The sequence below is a fragment of the Spermophilus citellus genome, assembly GCF_964194105.1.
Source record: "Spermophilus citellus genome assembly, chromosome: 9".
NCBI lineage: Eukaryota > Metazoa > Chordata > Mammalia > Rodentia > Sciuridae > Spermophilus > Spermophilus citellus.
The window spans coordinates 57,074,885-57,099,340 of NC_138191.1; the positions used below are offsets into that span (position 1 = coordinate 57,074,885).

The window sequence follows — 24,456 nt, forward strand, 5'->3', positions numbered from 1 at the left end:
TGAGTTAAAGTGAATTCTTTTTAGTTATAGACCTGTTTATAAAAACAGAGTAAATCTCTGCTAGTCAGTCTGCTTCCAAACCATCTTTGATATATACACAGCAGTGTCCTTTGGCGTAGTTTGAACTTGTGGTTTCAGCTCCTGGCTAGAGATCCCTGGGTTGTTGTTCCTGGCTTCTATCTCCTGTGTTACTAATAACATGATTTAATTTTACTACTGGATTATTAGGTTCAAATGACTTTTGTATATTTTAGAAGGCCTCAGATTGTATTGTGTACATTTATTAATAATTTAATAAACATTTAATGACAACTTTACTATTTTGCTAGCCACTGTCAGATATTAGATATAGAACATGAATATCAGATACTGCCTATCTTTGTGAAGCTTACAACCTCTAATACTTTCAATCAGAAGTTGGCAGTAAGTTCTTATAGGAATATATGATCCTAAGTTTTAAATTTATTTGAAAAACTCAGATAGATTTAGTTAAATCCCTTTTTTCCCCAAGAATGAAAGAACATCAGAATTCCCTGTTATCTAGAGTATGTATAAGAATGGAAGCGAACTTTTGCAGTGAAGCTAATAAAATAGTATGACTTGTATGATTCAAAAAATATTGTAATTTCCTATTTCTGATATTCTATAATGAATAGTTAGATAATGGTATCAATAATTTTCTTTTAGGAGACTTTCATCGAAAACTTCCACGAACTCCATCCAGTGGAACCATGTCTTCTGCAGATGATTTAGATGAAAGAGAGCCACCTTCCCCTTCAGAAGCTGGTATTGTATTGTATTCACCTGAATGAAAACCCATTAAACTGGTTGAATTAGTAGCACCTCATGATGTTAGAAAGATAGTGTCTTTAAAGAATCATTACTTTGCTGTGTACTAAACAAAAGCACCACACAGTAACTTAAATATATCCTAGTAATTACGTTCAAATATTAGTTGATAATGTACTAATCAGTTATTTAAAATACAAATAGAAGAATAACCAACAGGGTTAGGGATAATAATTAAATGGTAGAGTACTTGCTTAGCATGCACAAGGTCATAGGTCAATTCCCAGCACCACAAAATTAAAAAAAAAAAAAAAGAATAAGCAACAAAATTAGTAGATCTAAAATGCATTGGTATGTTATTAAAATAGCAGGCTAGGTATGATCTTTTTTTCATAAACCCAATATAGTGACTTATTGTTGAAAGGGAGCATCCTGAGAAAATTTGAAAAATCTTCTTCTAAAGAAAAGAGTGTAAGAAACCAAGCAGGAAGAACAGATTAAGTGTCCTTTCTGAGAATAAGGAATGTTGTGGGTATTGAAGGATATAAAGTCAGTTACCTTAATGACTCTCATAAATTAATTTTGTACATTTGATACCTGTAGATATCTGTCTTGGCATAGTTTCCCAAATTAATGGGATACCAATATAATATTAAAATATAACTAGCTAGTATTACCTATAATTTTATTATGAGTTATGAAGAGCTTTATCTTTAATGTAAATAATTCTAACATACTAGCTTCATGTAGCTGTTTTTCTTTGAAGCATTTATAGCACTTATATGCCACCTATGAACATAGTTCCCAACTCGGTGAAGGACATATTAATAAAAGTATAAATATGCTGGTTCTTTTTTTCTTTCTTTTTTCTTCTGGTACCAGGACTTAAACCCAGGGCACTCTTATCACTGAGCTGCCATACTCAGCCTTTTCATTTTTTATTTTAAAACTTGTCTCACTAAGTTGCTGAGGTGGTCCTCAAACTTGTGATTCTCTTGCCTGAGCCTCCTGAGTTGCTAGGATCATAGGCATACACCATTGTGCCTGGCTTAAATTTGCTGATTCTGAAAACATTATGCCATAGTATTTTAGAATTATTTTATGGGTTTGATGGTGATTTTAACTCATGGATAAAGTGTTGAATAAAAGTGTGTGTTTTATAAGAGATCTATACGTTGGATGCTTTTTTTCATGTTAGAAACTCAAAATATAATAGCTTTTGTAATATGAATAATCTGAAAGTCTAAAAATTATTCCAAGTACAATATCATGTGGTCTATTTTTGTTTTTCTTTTGTCATTTTACCCCTCTTATATACTAACATTTCTGTTGTAAGGACCCAATTCCCTTGGAGCATTTAAGAATACATTAATGTCAAAAGCAGCTGTTACTCACAAGTTCCGAAAATTGAGATCCCCCACAAAATGCAGAGATTGTGAAGGCATTGTAGTATTCCAAGGTGTTGAATGTGAAGAGGTAAGGTCTTTTTGGAATCACATTGGCCCCCTTATTTCTTTGCTACATACTTTTTTTGTTATGATTTTACTTATTAAGAGATGTGTATGTGTGCACACACCTAATTTGTTATATATAAATTTGTTGTTTATAGTACTGGGAATTGAATTTGGGGTCTTGCGCATGCCAGGCAAGCACTTTACCCCTGAGTGATATTCCAAGCCCTTTTAAAATTGTATTTTGAAATGGGGTCTTGCTAAGTTGGACTGGCCTCCAACTTGTGATCTTCCTGCTTCAGTCGCTCAAATAGCTAGAATTATAGGTATATGACATCACACCTGGCTCTGCCAGTATATTTTTAATAAAGTCCCACAATTTATCTTCTATGGTTTTATACTTTATTTTGCTGTTAATTGCATACACCACAAATGATACTTTTTAACTAATTTTTTTTTTTGTCATTAGTCTGCCTGTCATTTGCTTAGTTGTGAATAATGTAAGGTGAATTAATCACTTTTAAACTATTATTTTCTTGTAGTGTCTCCTTGTTTGTCATCGAAAATGTTTGGAAAACTTAGTTATCATTTGTGGTCATCAGAAACTTGTGGGAAAAATTCACTTATTTGGAGCAGAATTCACACAAGTTGCAAAAAAGGAGCCAGATGGCATTCCTTTTATACTCAAAATATGTGCCTCAGAGATTGAAAATAGAGCCTTGTGTTTACAGGTATGTTGTTAACTCTTAAAATTCTAAAAACATAAATGCCTATGTGATTTCTTTTAAAGGAGACTTGAAGAAAATCAGTACTCTCAGTTTGTAATAACTGAATTTATTCACATTTATTTGGAAAATGTTAATTGATTTGACTTTAACTTGTTTTTTTCCTAAAATACTAATAAAAATTGAAGTAGATACATCAAATATGTTTAGATGTCTACATTTTATTATTTTTAGTTTTAGTATTATAGGCTGGAAATTCCTTTTCCTCTGAATTGTGAAGACATGGGGTTTTTTTTTGTTTTCTTCATAACATGAATCCTCCTTATTTCATTCCTAATTTTGTATGTGCCTATTATTTTGTCCCTCTGTAAGCTAGTAGAATCTTTTCCCCCCATAATTCTAAGATTTTACAATATGTATATTGATGTGGATGTCTTTGTACTAAAGTATAATTTTGCATAATTTTTTTGTTTCTATTCAAGGGAATTTATCGTGTTAGTGGAAACAAAACAAAAACTGAAAAACTGTGTCAAGCTTTGGAGAATGGAATGCATTTGGTAGACATTTCAGAATTTAATTCACATGACATCTGTGAAGTCTTAAAATTATACCTTCGACAGGTAAAGTTTTTATTCTAAACCTACCATCAAATAAAAAGAGCAAACATGTTTTATATTGCATATATTTTCAATGGCATAGACTATGTTGATATATTTTTTTTATAAGAGCATTACATTTATATATATTAGCTAGGTTTATCCTGACAATTTCATACATGCATGGATCTGACTCACTCCACTTTAGTTCCCTTTCTTCCTCCCCTTTCTTCCTCCCTTCTTCCCCCTATTCCATTCCACTGATCCTCCCATGTTGAAGTTTTTCTCATTATTAATACACAGATCATAAAATGTACATACAGTTTAAAGAACAATAATAATAAAGCCAAATTAATTTCCCATCACCCCACTTAAGACAATAAAATATTACTATCCCTTGTACAAGTCTTCCAGGTACCTCTTCCATGTTGCAGCCTTCCAACTCCACCTTGGACGTCTTCCTAACCATGTTAAAGGGATAAACATTTTCCTAAACATAATGGAATAAATAACACTTATTAAGTTTTTGGTCCTTTAAGTTTTAGAATGCCAACTTAAAAAGCATAAATGTAGCTGTAAAGGCCCGTGTTCACACTGTTAGGAATATTCAATAAGTAGGACAGTATCTAGATCATAGTCTAGCTTTGCCTTCAGTGATATTTCAAAATAGTTATTTTGAGAGGTCAGTGGGAATGGCCATGAAGTTCATCAGGCATCAGGCATAAGGCTTCCTATAAGGTGGATACTAGAAGTCCAGCAGGAATATGGTCAGGGAGTGGGCTGTCCTATTTTGTCATTTTCTGTTCTCACTATCATACCTGCAGTTTGCAGGAATAAGTCAAACACACACACACACACACACACACACACACACACATCTGTAGGGTGAAGTAAGTGGCCTTGCTGGCTTTAGGCAGCCACTTTCAGAGGGGTTACAGGAACTTAATCAGCACATTGTTGTGAGCCAAGTACAAAGAGATTTGGGTCAGACCCAGTTGGCCTTCTATCCTTGGGTGAAAATGAAGAGATAATGACAGAGAGAATAGTGCTGATAATCCTTAATCTGTCCTTCTCTGGAGTTCTTTTGCTCTCTTGCAGATCCCTTTTATATTGGTTATTAGCTGTCATCCTGAGATCACTCTCCTCTCTTTTGTGATGGAACACCTCTCCTGTTTTCTTTGTTTGGGGGTAGTCTGTTTTGGTTATGTCTGTCCTTAAGCAAGGTGAAGTAGGATTGAATATTTGAAACCTTGTTCATCCATAAATGTCTTTTCTACTCTCTTGACAGAAATGGAGTAGTGTAGATAGTGTGGAAGTTTTAGTATTATAAGCTGGAAATTCTTTTTCCTCTGAATTGTGAAGGCATGGGTGTTTTTTGTTCTCTTCACAGTGTGAATCCGCCTTATTTCATTCCTAACTTTGTATGTGCCTATTGTTTTGTGCCTCTGTAAGCTAGTAGAATCTTTCCCCCTCCCCATTATTCTAAGATTTTACAATATGTATGTTGATGTGGATAACTTTTCATCCGCTATTATGGCTACTCCATGAGCTCTGTCAGTAGTCAATACTTTAGTTCTTGGAACTTTTCTTGATTTTTATTGCCCATTTTTCCCCCTCTGTCTTTGTACTCTCTAGTTGAAGCTCTTGTTTGGATACTCAATAACCCATACTCGTTCTCTAGTTCCCTTACCTTTCCTCTATTCTTCTTTTTTTTAAATTAACTTTCTAAGACATTTCCTCAGCTTTATCTTCTTGACTAATGTAAATTACTTCATTCCTGAGATCATGTTTTAATTTTCAAGAATTCTGATTTTCTATTTCTTTGATAACATTTTTTAAAATGACTATATCATGCTATTTTCCTGTGGATATTCATAGATTTTCTTTGTAAAGCTTTGTTTCTCTACTTAGCCTCTAACCCTCTGTAGAAATACAGTGTGTGTGACCTTCATATATAACATTAAATTTTGTATAGCCACATAAATTTTAAAAAATAGGTAAAATTAATGTTAATATTTTATTTAACATTTTGAATATCTAATTATTATTTTTAAATTATGAGATATTTTATTTATTTATTTACATTTGAGCTCTTAATCTTTGAAATCTGGTATCTATTTGTTCATTTAGAGCACATCTCAATTCTGATCATTTGCACTTCCAGTACTCTTTCAGCATATATAACTAGTGGCCAACATATATTTTTTTAAATATTTATTTTTTAGTTGTAATTGGACACAATATCTTTATTTCACTTATTTATTTTTATGTGGTGCTGAGGATCGAACCCAGGGTCTCGCACATGCGAGGCCAGTGCTCCACCACTGAGCCACAACCCTAGCCCCTAGTGGCCAACACATTGGTAGCATAGTTTTACACCTTCAGTTTGTTATTTTTCTACCCATTTTGATTTTTGTCTTTCATGGTGTCAAGTTATTTTAGAGTTTGGACTTAAAATCTCTTCGGAAGCTCTTGAACACATCAAGATTTTTAAAAAACTTTGAACTTTCCTATAAAGTGGTCTAGGTGGACCATTGGGGATATGCCTGATTACATGTCTCTAGTTCCCTGCTCTTGGACTGGTTTGATCCCCCCTGGAATGATATGGTACCAATACTGTGGGAGCCAGGGTGGGAAAGATGACTGCAGGATCTGTGCATACAGCCAACAAATACCCATTTTCAGATATCCAGCTCTCTGTCCCTTATGTTCGGCATTTCCCCCATTCAGAGAGACTCTGTGTCACGTTGCCCAGAGAAAATGTATCCAGATTTTTAGGGAAGAAGTTGCTCAAGAAAATGGAGTAGAGACAGGATTTTATAGACTGCTAAGCTTTCTCAGGTGGCCCACCTGCACCGTACCCCAGGATCATAGGACCTGGTACTGATTGTTCAAGTCCCTTTAGGATTCTCAAAATCATGTTGAGTGACAGCTTTCTTGGAACTGCTGCATCAGGACTTGTTCATCTGCTCTTCTGAATTATTACTTTTTGTTTTCTCTATTTTCCTAGTCCTTATGGGTGTACTGTATTTTAGTGGGATTGCAGGAGGGAAAAAAATTAAGTATAAATTGGTGGATCCATAATGTTAGCCCAGGAAAGTATTAATAACTCTTTAGTCATGTTTTACAGATCCCTCAACTGAGAAATAGCAGTTGATACTTTTGAATGAATATAGGTCTTGTAATATGTCATCCTTTATCTCTTTTAGCCAGTCAGGGAGAGGAGATGAATGGGATCCAACACTGTGAACTTGCATTCTGTTTTAGGAATTTTGTGTGTCCAAGACTTTCATGTGGGAAACTGTGCTCAGTTCTTGCAGTAGTATTAGAGAATAGCCTTCATTTTATTCATTTACCTAAAGCTCCAAAAGGTTAAGTGACTTGCTTCAGATCCCAGAGTGGTGAAGATAGAAACTGATCATAGGGCAACACCCGATACAGGACGTCAGGTAGACAAAGGTACACTGGATTTTTCTATTGCAGATCAGTAGAAACATTGAAATTCATTATGGCAATGGACATTTGTTGCAGGAACTTTTTCTTTTAATTTAGTTGTGGCAAATCAGGCAGTTTCAAAATTCGATGAATAAGATGATGACAGTTTCATTTTTGAAGGTCATATTAACCGGTGCTGATCTTCATTCTGGCCCAATTAAAACATGTAGCACTTACCAACAAAGATGGTGTGTCCGCTGAGAACTAAAAAATAAATTCTCTCTCTCTCTCTCTCTCTCTCTCTCTCTAAAAAAAAAAAAAAAAAAAAAAAAAACATGTAGCACTATGATATTTTTACCCCTTACCAGTAACATTCATGCCTTTTCTAATTCATTTTATTTACTTCATGTCCTAGTTTTGTTTCAATAGAACAGCTGAAGATCATGCTATTTTCGGTGCAGATGTGAATATAATGTGTTTAGGATATAGATAAGAGTTTTAAAATTCCATCATGAAGCTTAAATTTTTAAATTTCATTTAAAGTTTAGAGTTTAACTGATTATCTTTTAACTTGTTTTTAACATAAATATAATTTATGGTGAAGATTTTGACTTGGTTTATAGATCATATCTCTAGCAAACATAACGTTTTATGGGCTGGGAATGAAGGTCAGGTCCTAGGTTCAATCCCCAGCACTGTAAAATAAATAAATAAATAAATAAATAAATAAATATTGATTTTAAATTTAGTTAATCTAAAGGGACAGGTTTAATCCTTTGAGTAATTCGCACTACCAGTTGACTTTAACAACAACAAAAAGTGGAAGATATTTTTAATGTAATTTTATTTCTTTAGCTTCCAGAACCATTTATCTTATTCCGATTATACAAGGAGTTTATGGACCTTGCAAAAGAGATCCAACATGTTAATGAAGAACAAGAAACCAAAAAGGATAACTCTGAGGACAAAAAATACTCAAATATGTGTATAGAAATAAACCGAATTCTTCTAAAAAGCAAGGACCTTCTAAGACAATTGCCAGCATCAAATTTCAACAGTCTTCATTACCTCATAGTACACCTTAAGCGGTAAAAATTTTCATACCATCTTAACCATTTTTAATTGTACAGTGCAATAGTATTATATTTATATTGTTGTGGTATTGTTTTTAAAATGATTGTTTCATTTTTATGATGTTTTTATTCTGTATTGGGAAAGAGAGACATTGAATATATGTTTATGCAGCCAACATTGCCTGTATGCCAGGCTCTGGCTGGGGAAACCAGGATGGAAACAGGGTTTATGCTGTTTGTAGGCTCATCATCGTGGGGGGACAGACCTATACATAACCACAGTACAGCATCGTCCTTTTTTTAGTAGCTGTGCACAGCATGCAGGCATGCAGAAGTAGTTTGCATGGGGATTAGGGGTAAAGCAGAGGAGGCAAGCCCTTGAGTCAGATTTTAAGAACTGAGTGGTGATTTGATAGAGAATGTGCAGAAGAGCATACTAGGCAGAGGGTAACAGACATGGAGACACAAGAAAGCATTTTACATTTGGAAAATATAATTTTGTTAGGCTACAATACAGCAAGCAGTAGCAGGAACTGAGCTATCCTGTCTACAGGCCCTTTATAGGGCCTTAACATACCTGGCAGATGAGTTGACCATATTGTTTCTGTACACATTAAAGAACTTGTAGTCTACTAGATCTTTCTGACAGCAGTGTGAAAAATGGGTTGGAGTGGAGGCCTTCTGCAATTCGATCTCCTAGAATAGTCATAGAAATAAAAAGTAGTGAGTGCTTGAAGTAAAGCCAGAACATCCAGAGTTGCAGTAGAACAGAGAGATGTTCAGGAAAGAGAATGATCTAGACTAGAAAACTAGCTGTGTGGGCTGGTGTTGTGGCTCAGTGACAGAGCGCTTGCCTTGCATATGTGAGGCACTGGGTTCAATCCTCAGCACCACATAAAAATAAATAAACAAAATAAAGATATTGTGCCCATGTATAACTAAAAAAATATTAAAAAGAAAAAAGAAAACTAGCTGTGGAGGGATGGGAGTATGACTCAGTGGTAGAATGCTTGCGAAGCACATGTGAAGTGCTGGGTTTGATACTCAGCACTGCATCAAAATAAATAAAATAAAGATATTGTGTCCATCTATAACTAAAAATACTTTTTAAAAAAGAAAACTGTGGACAATGAGAGAGAAATTGATGATGATGTTTCAGTTTCCAGTATAAGGAACTGAGAGTATATACCATATACAAAGATGTAGCAAATTTTAGGAATTTTTTTTTCCTTCTGCTGGTAAAACTTCAATAGTTCCTTCTATTTACATGAATTTTATCCTAATATAGTACTCTGAAACTCAGTTTGGTGTGTGGTAAGTATTATAATCAAACAAATGTATCTTTACCTAGACCCACCAAATTTGACCCTTGACAAATTTTTGTTGACTTCTGTAACCCATGCTTCCTCTACCCTTCCATTCATAGTAAACTACCATTAAGGACCTCTAATAGGCAAATCTCATACAGCTTTATGTGTTCTTTTCAGGGTTGTAGACCATGCTGAAGAAAACAAGATGACCTCCAAAAACTTGGGGGTGATATTTGGACCAAGTCTCATTAGGCCAAGGCCCACAACTGCTCCTGTCACCATCTCCTCTCTTACTGACTATGCAAATCAGGCACGGTTGGTAGAGTTCCTCATTACTTACTCACTGAAGATCTTCGATGGGTCCCTAGAGCCACAAGATGTTACGTGTAGTACAGGTGTTGTTTCACCTCAGGTTGATCAAAGCTGTCCTTCAAAACCTGTGATATCAGCAGAAGAAAGAGACTCAGAACATTCCACAAAGTCATTGTATTTTTCTTCAAAGGAGGTAAGTTTCAACCATTATAGAATTGCTTTAAAACTTTATGATGTTTATGTTAATAAATTAACAGTCTTTGAACTGTTTATTTTGAGGTGTGTTTTGCTTTTTTAGTTTAAAAATTCTCTTGCATCATTAGGATAGCCACACTGCAGATAGTGAAAGTGAAAATTTTGAATCAGCTACATCATTTGAGGAATCAGAACGCAAGCAAAATACATTGGAAAAATGTGATGCATGTCTCATTGGTGAGTGGTCATGTAAAATATATGTTTGCATATTTTCAAACTTTGCAAATAAGCCATGATTAAAAACCAAGGTGAAAGAAGTTGAAGGAAGTTCAAACTTCAAAGTTGTATTAGTTAACTTTGCTAGCCATTGGGAAAGTTTAATGAATGTCATTTAAATGAATATCATTCTTTGTATCTCTCTTGTTAAGAGATATCTTGGAATTCATAAATGTTTTTGTTCTCTTTCTGAAATTTGTTTTCATTTTTACTTTTTGTCATCAGTGTCAAGGCAGGAAAAATCTGAACTCCTGAAACTCAAAAAAATAGACTCCTAAAGTTTTTTTTTTTTTTTAATGTACTTTCTACCTGTATCCTACCTTTAACACATTAAGCACACATTTCTTCCATTTCCTTGGCTGCAATCCTTGTATTCATTGTTTTTCTCTGATATTATTTCAGTGAATGGTTTCTGTTAAGGTGGTTGAAATGCTTCAATTTGTTACTGCTAAATTCTAATTTTTTCAAAATATAGGCCTATGTGTTAAATTTGATGTATAAAATTAAACATCAATGAGTATAGCCTGAGAAAGTCTGAAAACAAAAGGAGTCAATTACCTGTCTGCTAAGAAAAGCACTGGACTCACTGATTGCATTTATCTGATTTGATCTTATTTTCAGTTCTGTGCTATGAACACTGACCTCATTTAAGCCATGGCTAACAGTCAGAGGAAGGTTAATAATGCCAAGGGTCATGTCCCTAAATTATTGTTCATTCAGGATTTGAACCTAGTCCTGTCTCATTCCTAAATCTAACCTTGTTTCACTGTGCCATGAAATTGGATTCCTGGTTAGGTATAGTAATAAAATAAATAATTTTTTAATGTGTTCAAGTTTTTATTACATACCAGGTAATTCTAAGCCTTTTCCTTATTAGATTATTAAGACCACATGATAGCATAACTCCATATAGGGGTCTTTCTTGACAGAGGAAAGCAGGTAGGGCTAGTGCAATGGACTTGCCAGGTCAGAACTGGAGAAGGAGTGGAGCCAGAACCCAGGCAGCTGTCTGCAGATCCTGCAGTCTTCATTATGCAGGACTGTAAAAATGCACTAGTGCTTATCATCCAACCACAATGGCTCAGCTCCCTTCTATCAACGTGGAGAAGGGCCCAGGACAGCAAATCATAGTAGCACTGCATGGGAACCAGGGAAGAGGTACCAGCAGCCTCAGGTGAAGAAGGAGGTCAGATGAGATGATGACCTGCAAGTGATGCTGGTGTGTACCTGTCTACAAACCACTGCCCAAGGATGTGGGAGAAGGACCAGGTGGCAGGGACAAGGACAGTGGGCTATGAACAGGGCCAGTGGCAAAGCCATCTGACCAGTCAAGGTGCACAGTTATCTAATGTTTCTCAGCAGGGAGAGGAGAATCATGGCCAGAGGGCTACACCTTTCCAGCAACAGGAGCTTCTGGGGTAAAAGCAGCAAAGACAGTGTGAGGAGCTGAGAGTCCTAGATGAGAAAACAGGGACCTTGGGACCAGACTAGAGGAGAAAGATAAGGAAGTAAATCTGGAGTCACCAGAACCAATAGCAGAATGATAGTTTTGACAACTCTTCAACCTTAATTTGAGACCAATGGATGTTGCCATGTATTAGTGGATTAGCTGGGAGAACATCCATGTCCTTTCTGGTGTGTGCCCTCAGTATGGACAGAATGTAGCTGGAAAGCAAATGAAGTGATAGGAAAAGTCCTTGGGATTCAGGGCATGGCTTTGGTTGGTGTATAGAATACTGTAACTGTTCTGAGGTTACCAGTGTCTGCTTGTTGAAATCAGGACAATCCTAACCCAGCAAATATTCATTCATCGATAGTATATTTAAAAATTATTACTTCAGGAAGTCTTTTTTTGTTTTGTTTTGTTTTGTTTAACCAACTTATGATGTGATTTGTGGCTATTTATTGTATTGATTTAGATAAAATTTTAAAAGTAATGCTTTAATTCAAAATGTGCCTTTAATGCTGTATGAATTTTTAATTCCTCTGCATAGATGACTGAGAATATCATGTGTTGTTTTGAGAGTATTCCCACTAATAACTAACCATACTCCCTTATTAACCGAACTCCATGAAGTGAAAAAAATTTTTCTTTTTCAGATAACAAAGAACTTGAATCATCATCCCAAAAGATGGATGATATTTGTAGAACCACTAAGCCACTTGCTCTGAAATTTGATAGGGCAACAAACAATATACAGAGGCATATACCAAGGACCAAGATTAGACCTGTAAGTTTGCCTGTAGATAGATTACTTCTTGCAAGCCCTCCTACTGAGAGAAACAGCAGAAATGTGGGAAATGTCAATTCAGACAAGTTTTGCAAGAATCCTACCTTTGAAGGACTTTATAGAAAAGATACCCCTACTACTGTTTGTTCCAAATTTAATGGTTTTGATCAGCAGATTCTACAAAAAACTCGGGGACAGCAATGTGAACAAAACAACTTAACTGCCAAGACTGCGACGATTGTGCCTAGTGCACTCCAGGAAAAAGTGACAGTGAGCATCAGGGTCAGTGGTGACCATCCCAGCAGTGCCACACAGCCCAACACACCAGCCATATCAGCAAGAGAGGTGTCAGAGAGACGGTCCTCCGATTCCTGCCCTCTTGCTCTTGCCAGAGCACCCAGAACACTACAGCCCCTACACTGGACAACATTTTATAAACCACGTATCCCCACCAGCAACGTCAGGGGGACTGAGGAGAGACCAGCTTCACCAATAACAGCAGTGCCTCCTAGCACAGCTCGTACTCCCCTGAGTCATGTGGAGAAACCAGTTGCAGACGCAGACAGCACATCAGCTTGTCCTTTGCAGCCAGGTGGTAAGCCTAAAGAGAACTCTGAGGAGCACGGCCTGCCTGATGTGAATCCAACATGCCAGAGACCCAGGCTAAAACGAATGCAACAGTTTGAAGACCTTGAAGACGAAATCCCACAATTTGTGTAGGATTGTAAAATTCAATTTTTCTTTTTGTTATTTTGTTGTTTTTGTTTTGTGATATTGTGTTTGTTTTGTGAAAGAATGTTTTGACAGGACCCCTTTTGTATAGGATTGCCAAAGTGTGTATTTTGCCTTTTATTCTCGTATGGTGTTTGCTAGTCATATAGAATAGGTCGTGTTTTAGTTCTATAGAATGGTAGTGCCTCACTGGAATTGTCCTTAAATTTTGTGTTTTTGAAGTTTTGCATAAAATAAGTATTGCATTTTTAAATTTTTAAATGATTTTCCCCATAAAATTATCCACTTAAATGCATCCCTATAGTTCTCAACAAATAGGTGCACTAGGGGAAAATCAGCTTTATTTTGGAGCAAAACTAAGTGCTTATTTATAAAATGTTTCTGAATGCAAATTCCTGAAAGATCTTTATTGCGTATGAATATGTTTTCCCATACAGTTTTATAGTACATCTTTGACCACTTGTGTGTTTATAGTAAGTATGTAAGTTTTTATTTTTCAATTGGCAGTTCACCTTTTTAATATTTACATAATGTCCAAAAAGTTTGCAAATCTATAGTTCTAATTGTCATGTGGTGGTCAGTTAAATTATACAAAGAAAATGCACTTAAATACCAAAAAGTTTGGAACTGTCATAGAATAAAAATTTGTACAGATGAAGCTAAGGAGTAAAAAACTATCAAATTTATTAAAACCATTAAAGCCAAATAAGATATAACTAAACTATGTAATTTAAATTATATTATAATGATATATATAACATATAATATGTTGTATATTATATATGGTATTATATAACATGTTTATGATATAATATTATATATAAACAATAATTATAATATATTTTATATTACATATTAATATAAATTATATAAATAATATTACATTATTAATATACTGTAAATTATATATATTATGTAATAAATAATGATCTTATTATGAATAATACATGAATTAACATATATATGATACATAATATATAATTAGATTATATCATGATAAATAATATAAATTATAATATGCTATTATATAAAACATAATGTATAATATAATTTAAATTATATATTTATATTTTATTTGACTTCAGATAGTTTTAATAAGTTTGATAGTTTTTAACCTCTTAGCTTCATCTGTATAAATTTTTATTTTATGATAGTTCCAAACTTTTTGGTATTTTCTATAATGCTCTAAATACTGCTTCAGAAATTTTTAAATTCAGTGCATTTTCTCTTGATACTGTGTGGGTTTTGTTGAAACCATTCCCTTTGTATGAAATGTTTCAACTTATAAATCGTTTATATACTTTTTCTACCTGGACTATCAACCATTAAAAATGTATATTTCATTAGAATTAAGGAAAATTTTATTTAAGTTCATTCTGAGAATACAGTAAGCCTCATTGTTTGAAATTGGATAGAAGGTGTAGATGATTGAATCTGTTTCATTTATAAAATACCCAGTTTTTATAACTAGTGCATTCCTGTTATTTTCTGGATTTTCATCATTTTGTCTAAAATAGGATATAAAAGGGAAAAAAAATAAAATGGCCTCTTTTTATATGTGTGAAGTATATTGCTAGTTAATGTTTTTGTATGACCATGTTATACTTGATAAAAAAATTTATATGTATATGTTTATATACACACATTATATATTTAAATTATTTCAAATATTTGAAGTTATTGTGGCTCCTATGAAACTGTTGCCTCTTAGAGTATGATACTTTAAGATTATTAACCATTGACTCAGTGGTCAACACTTGGGCTCATATTATCACTTGACTATAATAAGAAATGTGTTTTATGGCATGTTGTCTTATAGTTCTCTTTAACATTAAGGACTAAAGAGAAATGAATAAACAGCCTTTTTATGCTTAAGCCTATTTTTTTAATCTTCCTTATACAAGTACAAGAATCATATTGGTATGAAAACCTGGAAAGAAAATCAGAGCTAATATTTATTGAGCCCCTTCTGTGTATTAAAACTTGGTATCGAGTTGAAATTTCACAGCAACCTATAATGGGTAAGTAAGCTTTTATGATTCCTGTGTTACAGGTGAGGAAACTGAGGCTTAACTAAGTGACATGCTTTTAGGTTCCAGAGATGCAGCAAGCACAACCAAATCTCAAATCCAGGGCCGTCAAATTTTGATGGCTGGTGCCTCTTTTTTGGTGGGGGAAGGGTACCAGGGATTGAACTCAGAGGCACTCGGCCACTGAGCCACATCCCCAGCACTATTTTATATTTTATTTAGAGACAGGGTCTCACTGAGTTGCTTAGTAACTTGCTTTTGCTGAGGCTGGCTTTGAACTTGAGATCCTTCTGCCTCAGCCTCCCAATGGGATTACTGGTGCATGCACCAGCTGGTTAGTGCTCTTAATGACTGTGATTACTTAATAATAGCAGGAAACACTGAACAATAGAAAAAGCATCTTTAGATTTTTTTATTGTAAAATACACATAAATTTGCCATTTGAACCATTTTTAAGTGTACAGTTCAGTGGTACTAATATATTCACATTGTTCTGTGACTATGCTCAAGTGTCCATTTCCAAAACCTTTTCATTATCCTGTAATAAAACTTACTTTAAACTCCTTTGGTCTTAATATGTGGAGACCACCCACTCAGAGCATACAGACCTCACAAGTGAGGGTGGCACTGTCATGTCCTTTCTGCCTTTAGGGCCTCCTGGGATCTTGTTCAGCTTGGAGCCTTCAGCCCGAATGTTCCAGCTTCCTGGAGGCACTGAAGCAAGTGTCTCCTTTGAAGGGGTTGCTGTTTCTAGAGTACCCAGAGCTTACACAGTGCCCTGCTACCAATAATGTGGTAGAAATTGTTCATTGGAAAGTTGTCTTAGGACACTTGGAAACAGATGTGAGCAAGGGGAAAGGGCATCATGGAGATTCCTATTAGAGCTGCCAGGCCACCAGAAAGCTTTGTGCAAATCATACTGTTCAAGTTTATGAGAAGTGTTTGTGGAGGGTTGATAATACTTTCCCTCCATGGGCCTGTTTACATGCTGAGAATTTAATTAGAGTTTATGAGTTTTTTAAACTACTTTAAATGTACCATATTGGTATGATTATATGTGTAGACAATTCAGTTAATATCTGTAGTTTAGCAAAGTTACATTCACAATCAGTATGTAGAAGTCTGTTGTATTCCTGGATATGGGCAACTAACAGAAATTAAGGTCTATAGAAAAATCTCTTTAATAATAAAATGAAAAATTGAAGTACTTAAGAATAAAAAGATATAAAAGATCTTCATGGATAAAATTTTAGACCACATCGGGAATAAAAGCCTCAATATTGTAAAGATGGTCATTTACCTTTTATTTTTGGATTCAATATAATCCCAACCAAAATACATTTGTACCATTTGAAAATTAAAGACATAATATTCCATTACCTCTAACTACTTGAGTGTGTACTTAAACAGTGACATTCCTTCATAACCATAGTGTACCCATGGAACTCTGGAGATTAACATGATAATGACATCTAATCCACATTTTGCTAATTGCCCCGATGATGATGCTGTCTTCAAGCATCCCAATCCAGGATCACATGGTGGATTTAATTGTCTATCTCTTTGGTCTCCTTCCATCTGGAACAGTTTTTTGGTCTTTTCATTCATGACCTTGACACTTGAGGAGGGTAGGCCAATTTATATAATGTTCAGTTTGGGTTTCTGTAATATTTCCTCATGATTAGAGACAAGATATACATTTTTGTCATAAATATCAGAAATGGTGCTTTATTCTCTTTATTGTATCATACTAGAATATGCACAATGTCCATTTATCCCATTTCTGGTGATGTAGTCTTTGGCCACTAGGTTAGGATAGTATCTACAAAGTTTTTCCATCATGAAGTTAGTAGTTGAGATTCTTGGAGACCGTGTAAATATTCTATTTCCCACTGAATTGCAGCTAGTTTAAGTCTATTGACAATTCTTGCCTGAATCAGTTACTATTTTGATTGCCAGGTGGTGAGTCTGCTGCTTCTGCTTTGATATCCTACTTTAAGGAAGAACCTTCCCTTCTCCATGTGTTTATTCATTTATATCAGTATAGGTTCCTGGGCTCTCACTTTACTTAGTAGTTTATAATATATTACTGTCATTTATTTTCATGCTGAAAATTTTCCAGATTTTGTCTGTGGGAATTTCTTTAAGCTGTCTTCTATGTCCCTTTGACATGTCTACATTTCTTTTGGAATTTTTCCTTATTGTTTTGGTATATCAAAGTGTTACAAGGTCATCTTGTACTTTTCCCTGTCCCAGATTTAGATTAGACATTTTCGAAGGTACATTGTTTCCTTTAAATGGAGAATGGTGTATGGAAGGCAAGACTTGAGAAGGATTCAGAGCTAATTGGGAAGTCACTGGTTTTAAGCCCTCTTGGTAGACAAACTTGTACAGATACACACGTAGACATAAATACATCGTTTGTGCATTCATATGTAAACATACTTTGTAAACCTTGAAGACCTTGAGTTCACATCGGTATCTTTAATTCTACTTCAATACTTTAGGATTTACACTATTTTCTTTTCCATATTTGTAATTCCCTTTTCTCATAGAAATACAGCTTCCATAATACTAAATACTTAATTTGTTCCCTCAACCTCTTGACAAGGTCAACTGCTCCTTCATGGTCCCAAATATGACAAATCAAGTCCTCAGTAATTGCTGCACTGGTTCTGACCACAGTGATCCCTGACATGTCACTTGAAACCCTAACCTCTACACCAGCCCAGACCACACCAAGGGAACCCTTACCCCCAGGGAAGTTCATGCTGAGCCCACCTTTGGAATCCTAGGTCCCTATCATTTGCCAGAGGGAGGCAAGAAACAAATGGACTATCTTTTGAAAATGAGCATTTATTGAATTGTTAGTTTACTAGGGAAAGTTTAAAAATGAATGGTTATACATATTTACCAGAAATTATTAAACATAGATGTATTTATAGCATTTATAGAAATAAATTTACAAAAAATAAATTATAATTTTATTTTCAACTATAACAAATTTCAAATAATATTGATACATTATTGAGTAAAGCATGTATGTTACACTATTTTGAAATGTCTTTGCAATCAGCCAGTTTAATTGCCCTGCATATAGAAAAATTATCATACATTTCAGGCAATAGATTTGAACTTGTCTCTGACTTTTTATGTAAATAATGTAACAAATAGTAGTGGTACATCACACAGCCACACGGGGTTTCTGGATATGTACTGCCCACTCGTTACAGGGTATTTTAAGTCTCCTTTACAGCATTAAGAACTGGAAAGAAGAGATAATGCAATAATGTGAAACTATATAACGTGAGCCTTTCACTGTCTAAGCATTGATGATTGATCAGTGAATACAGCTCTGAAATCTAAAAACCAGGACAGACTGTCAGTATGAGAAGATCTTATTTATAGTCAGAGGCATAGAGCCTGGCACATTGTAGTTGCTGTGTACAAAAATTCTGGTTTTCCTTTCATTTTACATGAAAAATTTTGTATTTTTTGAGATCTACTTCTGGCAAAACCAGAACTTTTCTGTTTCCATCTATTTTCCTCAAAATCATAAGAGTTAACCTGGTCAGTTGCCAAACAAGTCACTAGATTGTGTTATTCAACATAACTGACAAGGACAGTGAATCAAGGGCTCCGGATTCCCATCTGCAAGTGCAGACACCAATAATTCAGATTAATAAGAGTTAAGTTATAAGTGCAGAAGAGTGTAAATATGTGTGTATCAATTAAAGAATAATTATTAAATAAACTCTGAGCCAGGCATGGTGGCACATGTCTTTAATCCCAGCTACTCCAAAGGCTGAGGCAGGAGTATTGCAAGTTCAAGAAATGCCTGGACAACTTAGTGAAACCCTCTCAGAATTCTGTTTTTAAAAAGGTAGAGATAGCATGCACCCTGGATTCAATCCCTACCACCTAAAAAAGAAAAAGAAAAGCATAAAATGAACTCCCCTCTACCCATTTATTTCTAATAGATTGTTAATGAGCAACTAACACACCCCTCCCTGATCACAGGCCTGTTTCTTCCCCCACCCAGGTAAACATTATTGAATGTTTAGGGGTAGGGGAGTGCTAGAATTGACCTAGCATTTTGCACATACCAGGCAAACATTCTACCACTGAGCTACAAGCTTTTTCTATTTGATGTTGAGGCAGTTCTAAGTTGCTCTGACTGGCCTGGAACTTGAGATCCTCCTGCCTCAGCCTCCCAGGTAGCTGGGATTATAGGCATGTACCACATCACCCAGATACTATTTTGAATATTTTTTTTGTTTTAATTTGCCATCAACATAGTGTTTAATTTTGCCTGGTTTTTGGCCTGTTTGCAAGTGGATCCACTGAATTGTTTGTTACTTTGTACAAGGATGGAAAAAGAAATCATAAAGAGTTCACCTGGTCAGTTGCCAAACAAGTCACTAGATTGTGTTATTCAACATAACTGACAAGGACAATGAATCAAGGGCTCCGGATTCCCATCTGGAACTACTAATGAAAAAACTGATATAACTACTCTAACATCTGATAAAACAGATTTTATGTGAAGAAGGACTACCAAAGAGAAAGAGGGATATTTCATAATGATAAGGAAGCCAGTTCTCTAGGAAGAATTTCACAATTCTAAACACTGTTTCAAAATACATAAGGCAAGAAGAGACAATTGAAAAAAAAAAAGGACAAATCCACAATCGTGGGTGTTGCTGGGTATACCTTTAAACAGATAGAAAGGTTGTAAAAAAAGTATGAAGACTACAGTTAACAAACTTGATCTAATTGAGATACAGAAAACACTTTAAGCAGTGGCAGAATTCCTATTTCACTTAAACCCATATTGAAAATTTACCAAAAGTCCATAAAGAAAGCCTCAAAATATTTCAGAGGATTTAAATAATTCAAAATAAACACTCTAAGTCAGGAAAAATATAGCAGAAGTTAATAATAAAAGATAACTAGAAAATCCTCAAATTTGTCTTAAATGCCTAGAAATTAAGCAGAACACACTTCTAAATAACCCAAGGATCAAAGGAGAAATAAACATTAGAAAATATTTTGAACTGATAATGAAGAGACAAATCAAAAAGGCTGCAGTTAAACCAATGTTTAGGGAGAAAGTTATAGCCTTACCTACACATGTTAGAAATGTAAAGTTAAAAATCAATTACATTGGGACTGCTGTTGTAGCTCAGTGGTAGAGCACTTGCCTAGCATGTGTGAGGCACTGGGTTTGATCCAAGTACCACATAAAAATAAATAAAGACATTGTCTCCATATACAACTAAAGAAAATTCTTTAAAGAAAATGTAGATGGAAGCCAAGAGCAGCAATCACTGCAAGACAAAGTTAAAAGAGAAAACTAAAAGCTGATTCTTTGAAAAGATTAATAAAATTGACAAACCACTAGTAAGACTAATTAATAAAAAAGGAGGAAATAGCATCAGGAATGAAAACATACTGCTAGAAAACCCACAAACATTAAAAAATATATGAACAGTTTAATATCGACTTGAATAAGTATGAAGTTAAAGACAAAAATTTAAACTAAAGAAAACCCAGAGTCACCACTGATTAGTAGAATAATCATTTATTTATGTAGTTTTGGGCGGTGCTGGGGATTGAACTCAGGGCCTCACACATGCTAAGAAAGTCAATCAGTTATTTAAAAACCTTCCATGAAGAAAATGTAAAGACTTATCACTGAATTCTTTCACACATTTAAGGAAGAAATTACCCCAAGTTGTACAAATTCTTTCAAAAGAGAAAGAGAGAATAGAATGCTTCCCAATTCTAAGTCTGTCCTCACCTTGATACTAAAACTTCACAAAAATATCAAATATATAGAAAATAAACTAGCAATATATAAAAGGGATAGGGTATGACTACACAGTGAGATCAATTCTCTTGTGTGTGCAAAAGTGTCTTAACACTTGAAATATCTATTGTGTTTGTCACAATATTTTAAGGAAGATAATATATTAATAGATCCAAGTTTTAAAAAGAAATGGGTAAAATTCAACAACTAAACCTAAAAAAAAAAAAAAAAAAAAAGACTTAGAGCCTCGTTTTTGCTGAAGGTGGCTTTGAACACACAATCCTCCTGCCTCAGCCTCCCAAGCCAATGTAAATAAGATTTTATTGTAACACAATCATGGTTTCCCTCACTGGCAGACCTCAGTGGGAATGTCCCTTCTTGCTGCCATTCCTCTCTTCTTGCCTAGCGTCCCTTCTCCATTCCCCACACAACTGGATACTCTGGAGTGAGTTGGGAAATCATGCCTTTGAAGGTCTTGGCATCTCACCCTATTTATAAATTTATTTTGTAAATTGTCTGTAATTGCTTTCCTGATATAACACCATGGTTGACTAGTTGGGACTGAGACCCACAAGCCTGCAAAGCCTAAAGGATTTACTATTTATTCTGTTACCAAAAAAAGTGTGCTGACCCCTGAGCTTGATGAATGTGTCACACTGGGAGCTAAATACTCCACTGGCTCTTCCAAAAAGTGTCTGTTTTACGTACAGGAATTCCCTCTTCTGGGTTTTGACTAATGTGTTTAAAATAGAATATAATATGAACCAAAATGCCTAAATGTCTACATTAGTATATGCATATTATATTCACTAGTACTGAATATTGTTTGCATGACCATTTTATAGCTGGTAATATGTATGTATGTATTTTTAATGTGTAATTTTTGCAATCTATTTTAAGGACTCATGTCTCCTCTGAATTCGTGGTCACTTAGACTTTATTCAAGTCCAAGTGACATACACTTTTCAACATTAAATCATACTTCCCTTGGCTTTGAGATAAAATGTATTTTATAGGAAGTTGTATTATAGTTCTTAACGTCATTAAAAACTACAGGGATATGAATAGCTCTTCTCTTTGCCTCCAGGGCTTGGGTTTTTTTTTGTGTGTGTGAAATATAAAAGAATCATATTACTTATAGAAACCTAAAGAGAAAATAATGGTAGCTGACATTTATTGAGCTTCCATGTTGCTATGTATACTATGTACATTCTCTCATTTTATTCACACAAGAACTTTAAGAAGGAGAGTAGTGTATTATCGATGCTTTACAAGCTTAATTATGATCACACAACCCATAACTGACAGACCTGGAGCTCACAGGTCAGGATTATCAAAGCAAGGCTCTTGGCCACTATCTCACTACTAAATAATAGGTGTGAATATTTATACATTTTTAAATACCTTGACACAAAGTGACAGATGTTAATTAGCTTGATTTGATTATTTGTAAATCATAATATCACTTTATACCCCATCGATGCATATGGTTATAAATGATAATTTATGTATAATTTACTATATAGTAGTATAGATACTATATGCTATAGTATAAAATATCATATTTATATATCATATATGTGTGTATATTCAGTTTCTAAATAAAAAAATACTTTCACCTGCCTTTAAACATGTTAAGATAACCAGGCTAGAGAATATTACGGAGTTACCTGGTTTCCCTCACTGGCAGACCTCAGTGGGAATGTCCCTTCTTGCTGCCATTCCTCTCTTCTTGCCTAGCGTCCCTTCTCCATTCCCCACACAACTGGATACTCTGGAGTGAGTTGGGAAATCATGCCTTTGAAGGTCTTGGCATCTCACCCTATTTATAATCCTCAGCCTATAGACATGTCTCCATTTCTGGAGTCTAGTAAACAGAAAAGGAGCTGCTGTCTCTCCTGTGCAAATCACTGGTCTGGAAGGTGACCTACTGCAAATGGGCAGAGAGCTGACCCCCAGGAAGGGGCAACTGGGTCGAGTTCCCTGGGCCTCTGACCCTCAGAAGTGTTCGTGGCTGGTAGACTGTGTGTAGTGGGTACTGAAAGACTCTGAGGGTTGAGGTCTCCTCTAGTCATCCGGCTTAGTTGCTTAAGGACTCAGTTACAAAGATGTGAGGATGTTTGAAAAAATCTCAAAATTTACAAATACAGAGATGGATGAGGTGTGATGATCTTTCAGTCTAAAATTTAGTTTATTAGTTTATTTACTTGCAACAATGTACTACAGCTACTTTAGGCCCAGCCAGGCTCATGCTACTTACATTTGTCAACTCTGCAGTTTATTCCAGGAACATCTGGGTGGTCCCGTCACATAAAACCTGTTAGTGTCACTTCACCTGGGAACAGAGAGGAATAGCAACTGCATCATTCTCAATGGGTAAACAACACGGTGGAGCCCTGATGTCGAGAAACACAAGAATGCAGCTGCTCTGCTGTTTACTATCTAAGGCTGCGCTAGAAATATCCCCCGACACAGTGAAACAAGAGAAAGATGTGCAAGGCCTTGGGTTTGATCCCCACACCAAAAAAATTAAAAAATAAGCCAGAAAGGATGCAGAGGTAAAGATCTTGGAAAGGGAGAGAGAAAATTATCACTATGAAATATAATCGTAAACTCAAAAACCCAAACTACAAACAACAAAAGAATGTAGAAAGCTGCTGTCAAATACCAAAATGATCCTAAGTTAACAGGCAGCACCTAAGAGCTGCCTTGAATCATTGTCACTGGGCCACCTGTTGAGAATTGACTCCAGTGAAGGGTAACCATACTGTCATTTAGACCTTCTGATTTTAAAATGTTTTATAAAAAATATTTTTTAGTTTTCAATGAACCTTTATTTTATTTATTTATATATGGTGCTGAGAATCAAACCCAGTGCCTTACATGTGCTAGGCAGGTGCTTACCACTGAGGCACAACCCCAGCCCCCTTAAAATATGTTTATCCTTCCAACTGTGAAAATTCTCTTCCAGACTGTCTTCAAATTACCCAAAGGAATCTTCCTGAACTTATACAAAGAATATAGTGAGCTAATTAAGCACTTTTCCTAAGCCATCTATTAAAAAGCAACAATAACATTACCCAAAACCCCTTGGGGAAGTTTTTGGCATGTTTATCATCTGAGGGCCACCAGCTAAACTCAGTCTATCCCCTCCCCTGAAGTAGAGGTGGTCCTGAGACTTTTCCACTCTGGTGAATTGGGGTTTCTGAGCATGACCAAAGGAAAATCAACTTCCAGAGAAAGGTTTGTCACAACCCTTTCAATAATCATTGTCCCTGCACGTCCTATAGTAATGTTTGAAATCAGATGGCACTGACCCAGTTAGAGGCCAGGGTTAAAGAAAAAAATCTTCCTAGAATTGAATTAAGTCCAACAGAGCTACTGCCAAGAGAAATGCATTCCACAGAGTGCCCTTCAGAGAACCTCTCCTTACCAGACTGCAAACCTTTGACTTCTTTTCACTTGATACATGAACACATAGAATTCATT

At 35.2% G+C, this 24,456-nt stretch overlaps 1 protein-coding gene across 4 annotated transcripts in view; it reads left to right on the plus strand.

Annotated features, from left to right (window-relative positions):
- ARHGAP29 (Rho GTPase activating protein 29) overlaps nt 1-14,995 on the plus strand; it is a 68,559-nt gene extending 53,564 nt beyond the window's left edge. For all 4 annotated transcript variants that reach the window (XM_081305039.1, XM_081305041.1, XM_081305040.1 and 1 more), the window contains 8 exons: nt 688-786; nt 2,126-2,265; nt 2,783-2,971; nt 3,448-3,585; nt 7,852-8,084; nt 9,557-9,884; nt 10,015-10,123; nt 12,263-14,995. In XM_081305039.1, coding sequence (XP_081161165.1) covers nt 688-786; nt 2,126-2,265; nt 2,783-2,971; nt 3,448-3,585; nt 7,852-8,084; nt 9,557-9,884; nt 10,015-10,123; nt 12,263-13,113 — 2,087 coding nt within the window. In that variant the 3' untranslated portion in view covers nt 13,114-14,995. The remainder of the gene's footprint in view (nt 1-687; nt 787-2,125; nt 2,266-2,782; nt 2,972-3,447; nt 3,586-7,851; nt 8,085-9,556; nt 9,885-10,014; nt 10,124-12,262) is intronic.
- Nucleotides 14,996-24,456: the final 9,461 nt, after the last annotated feature.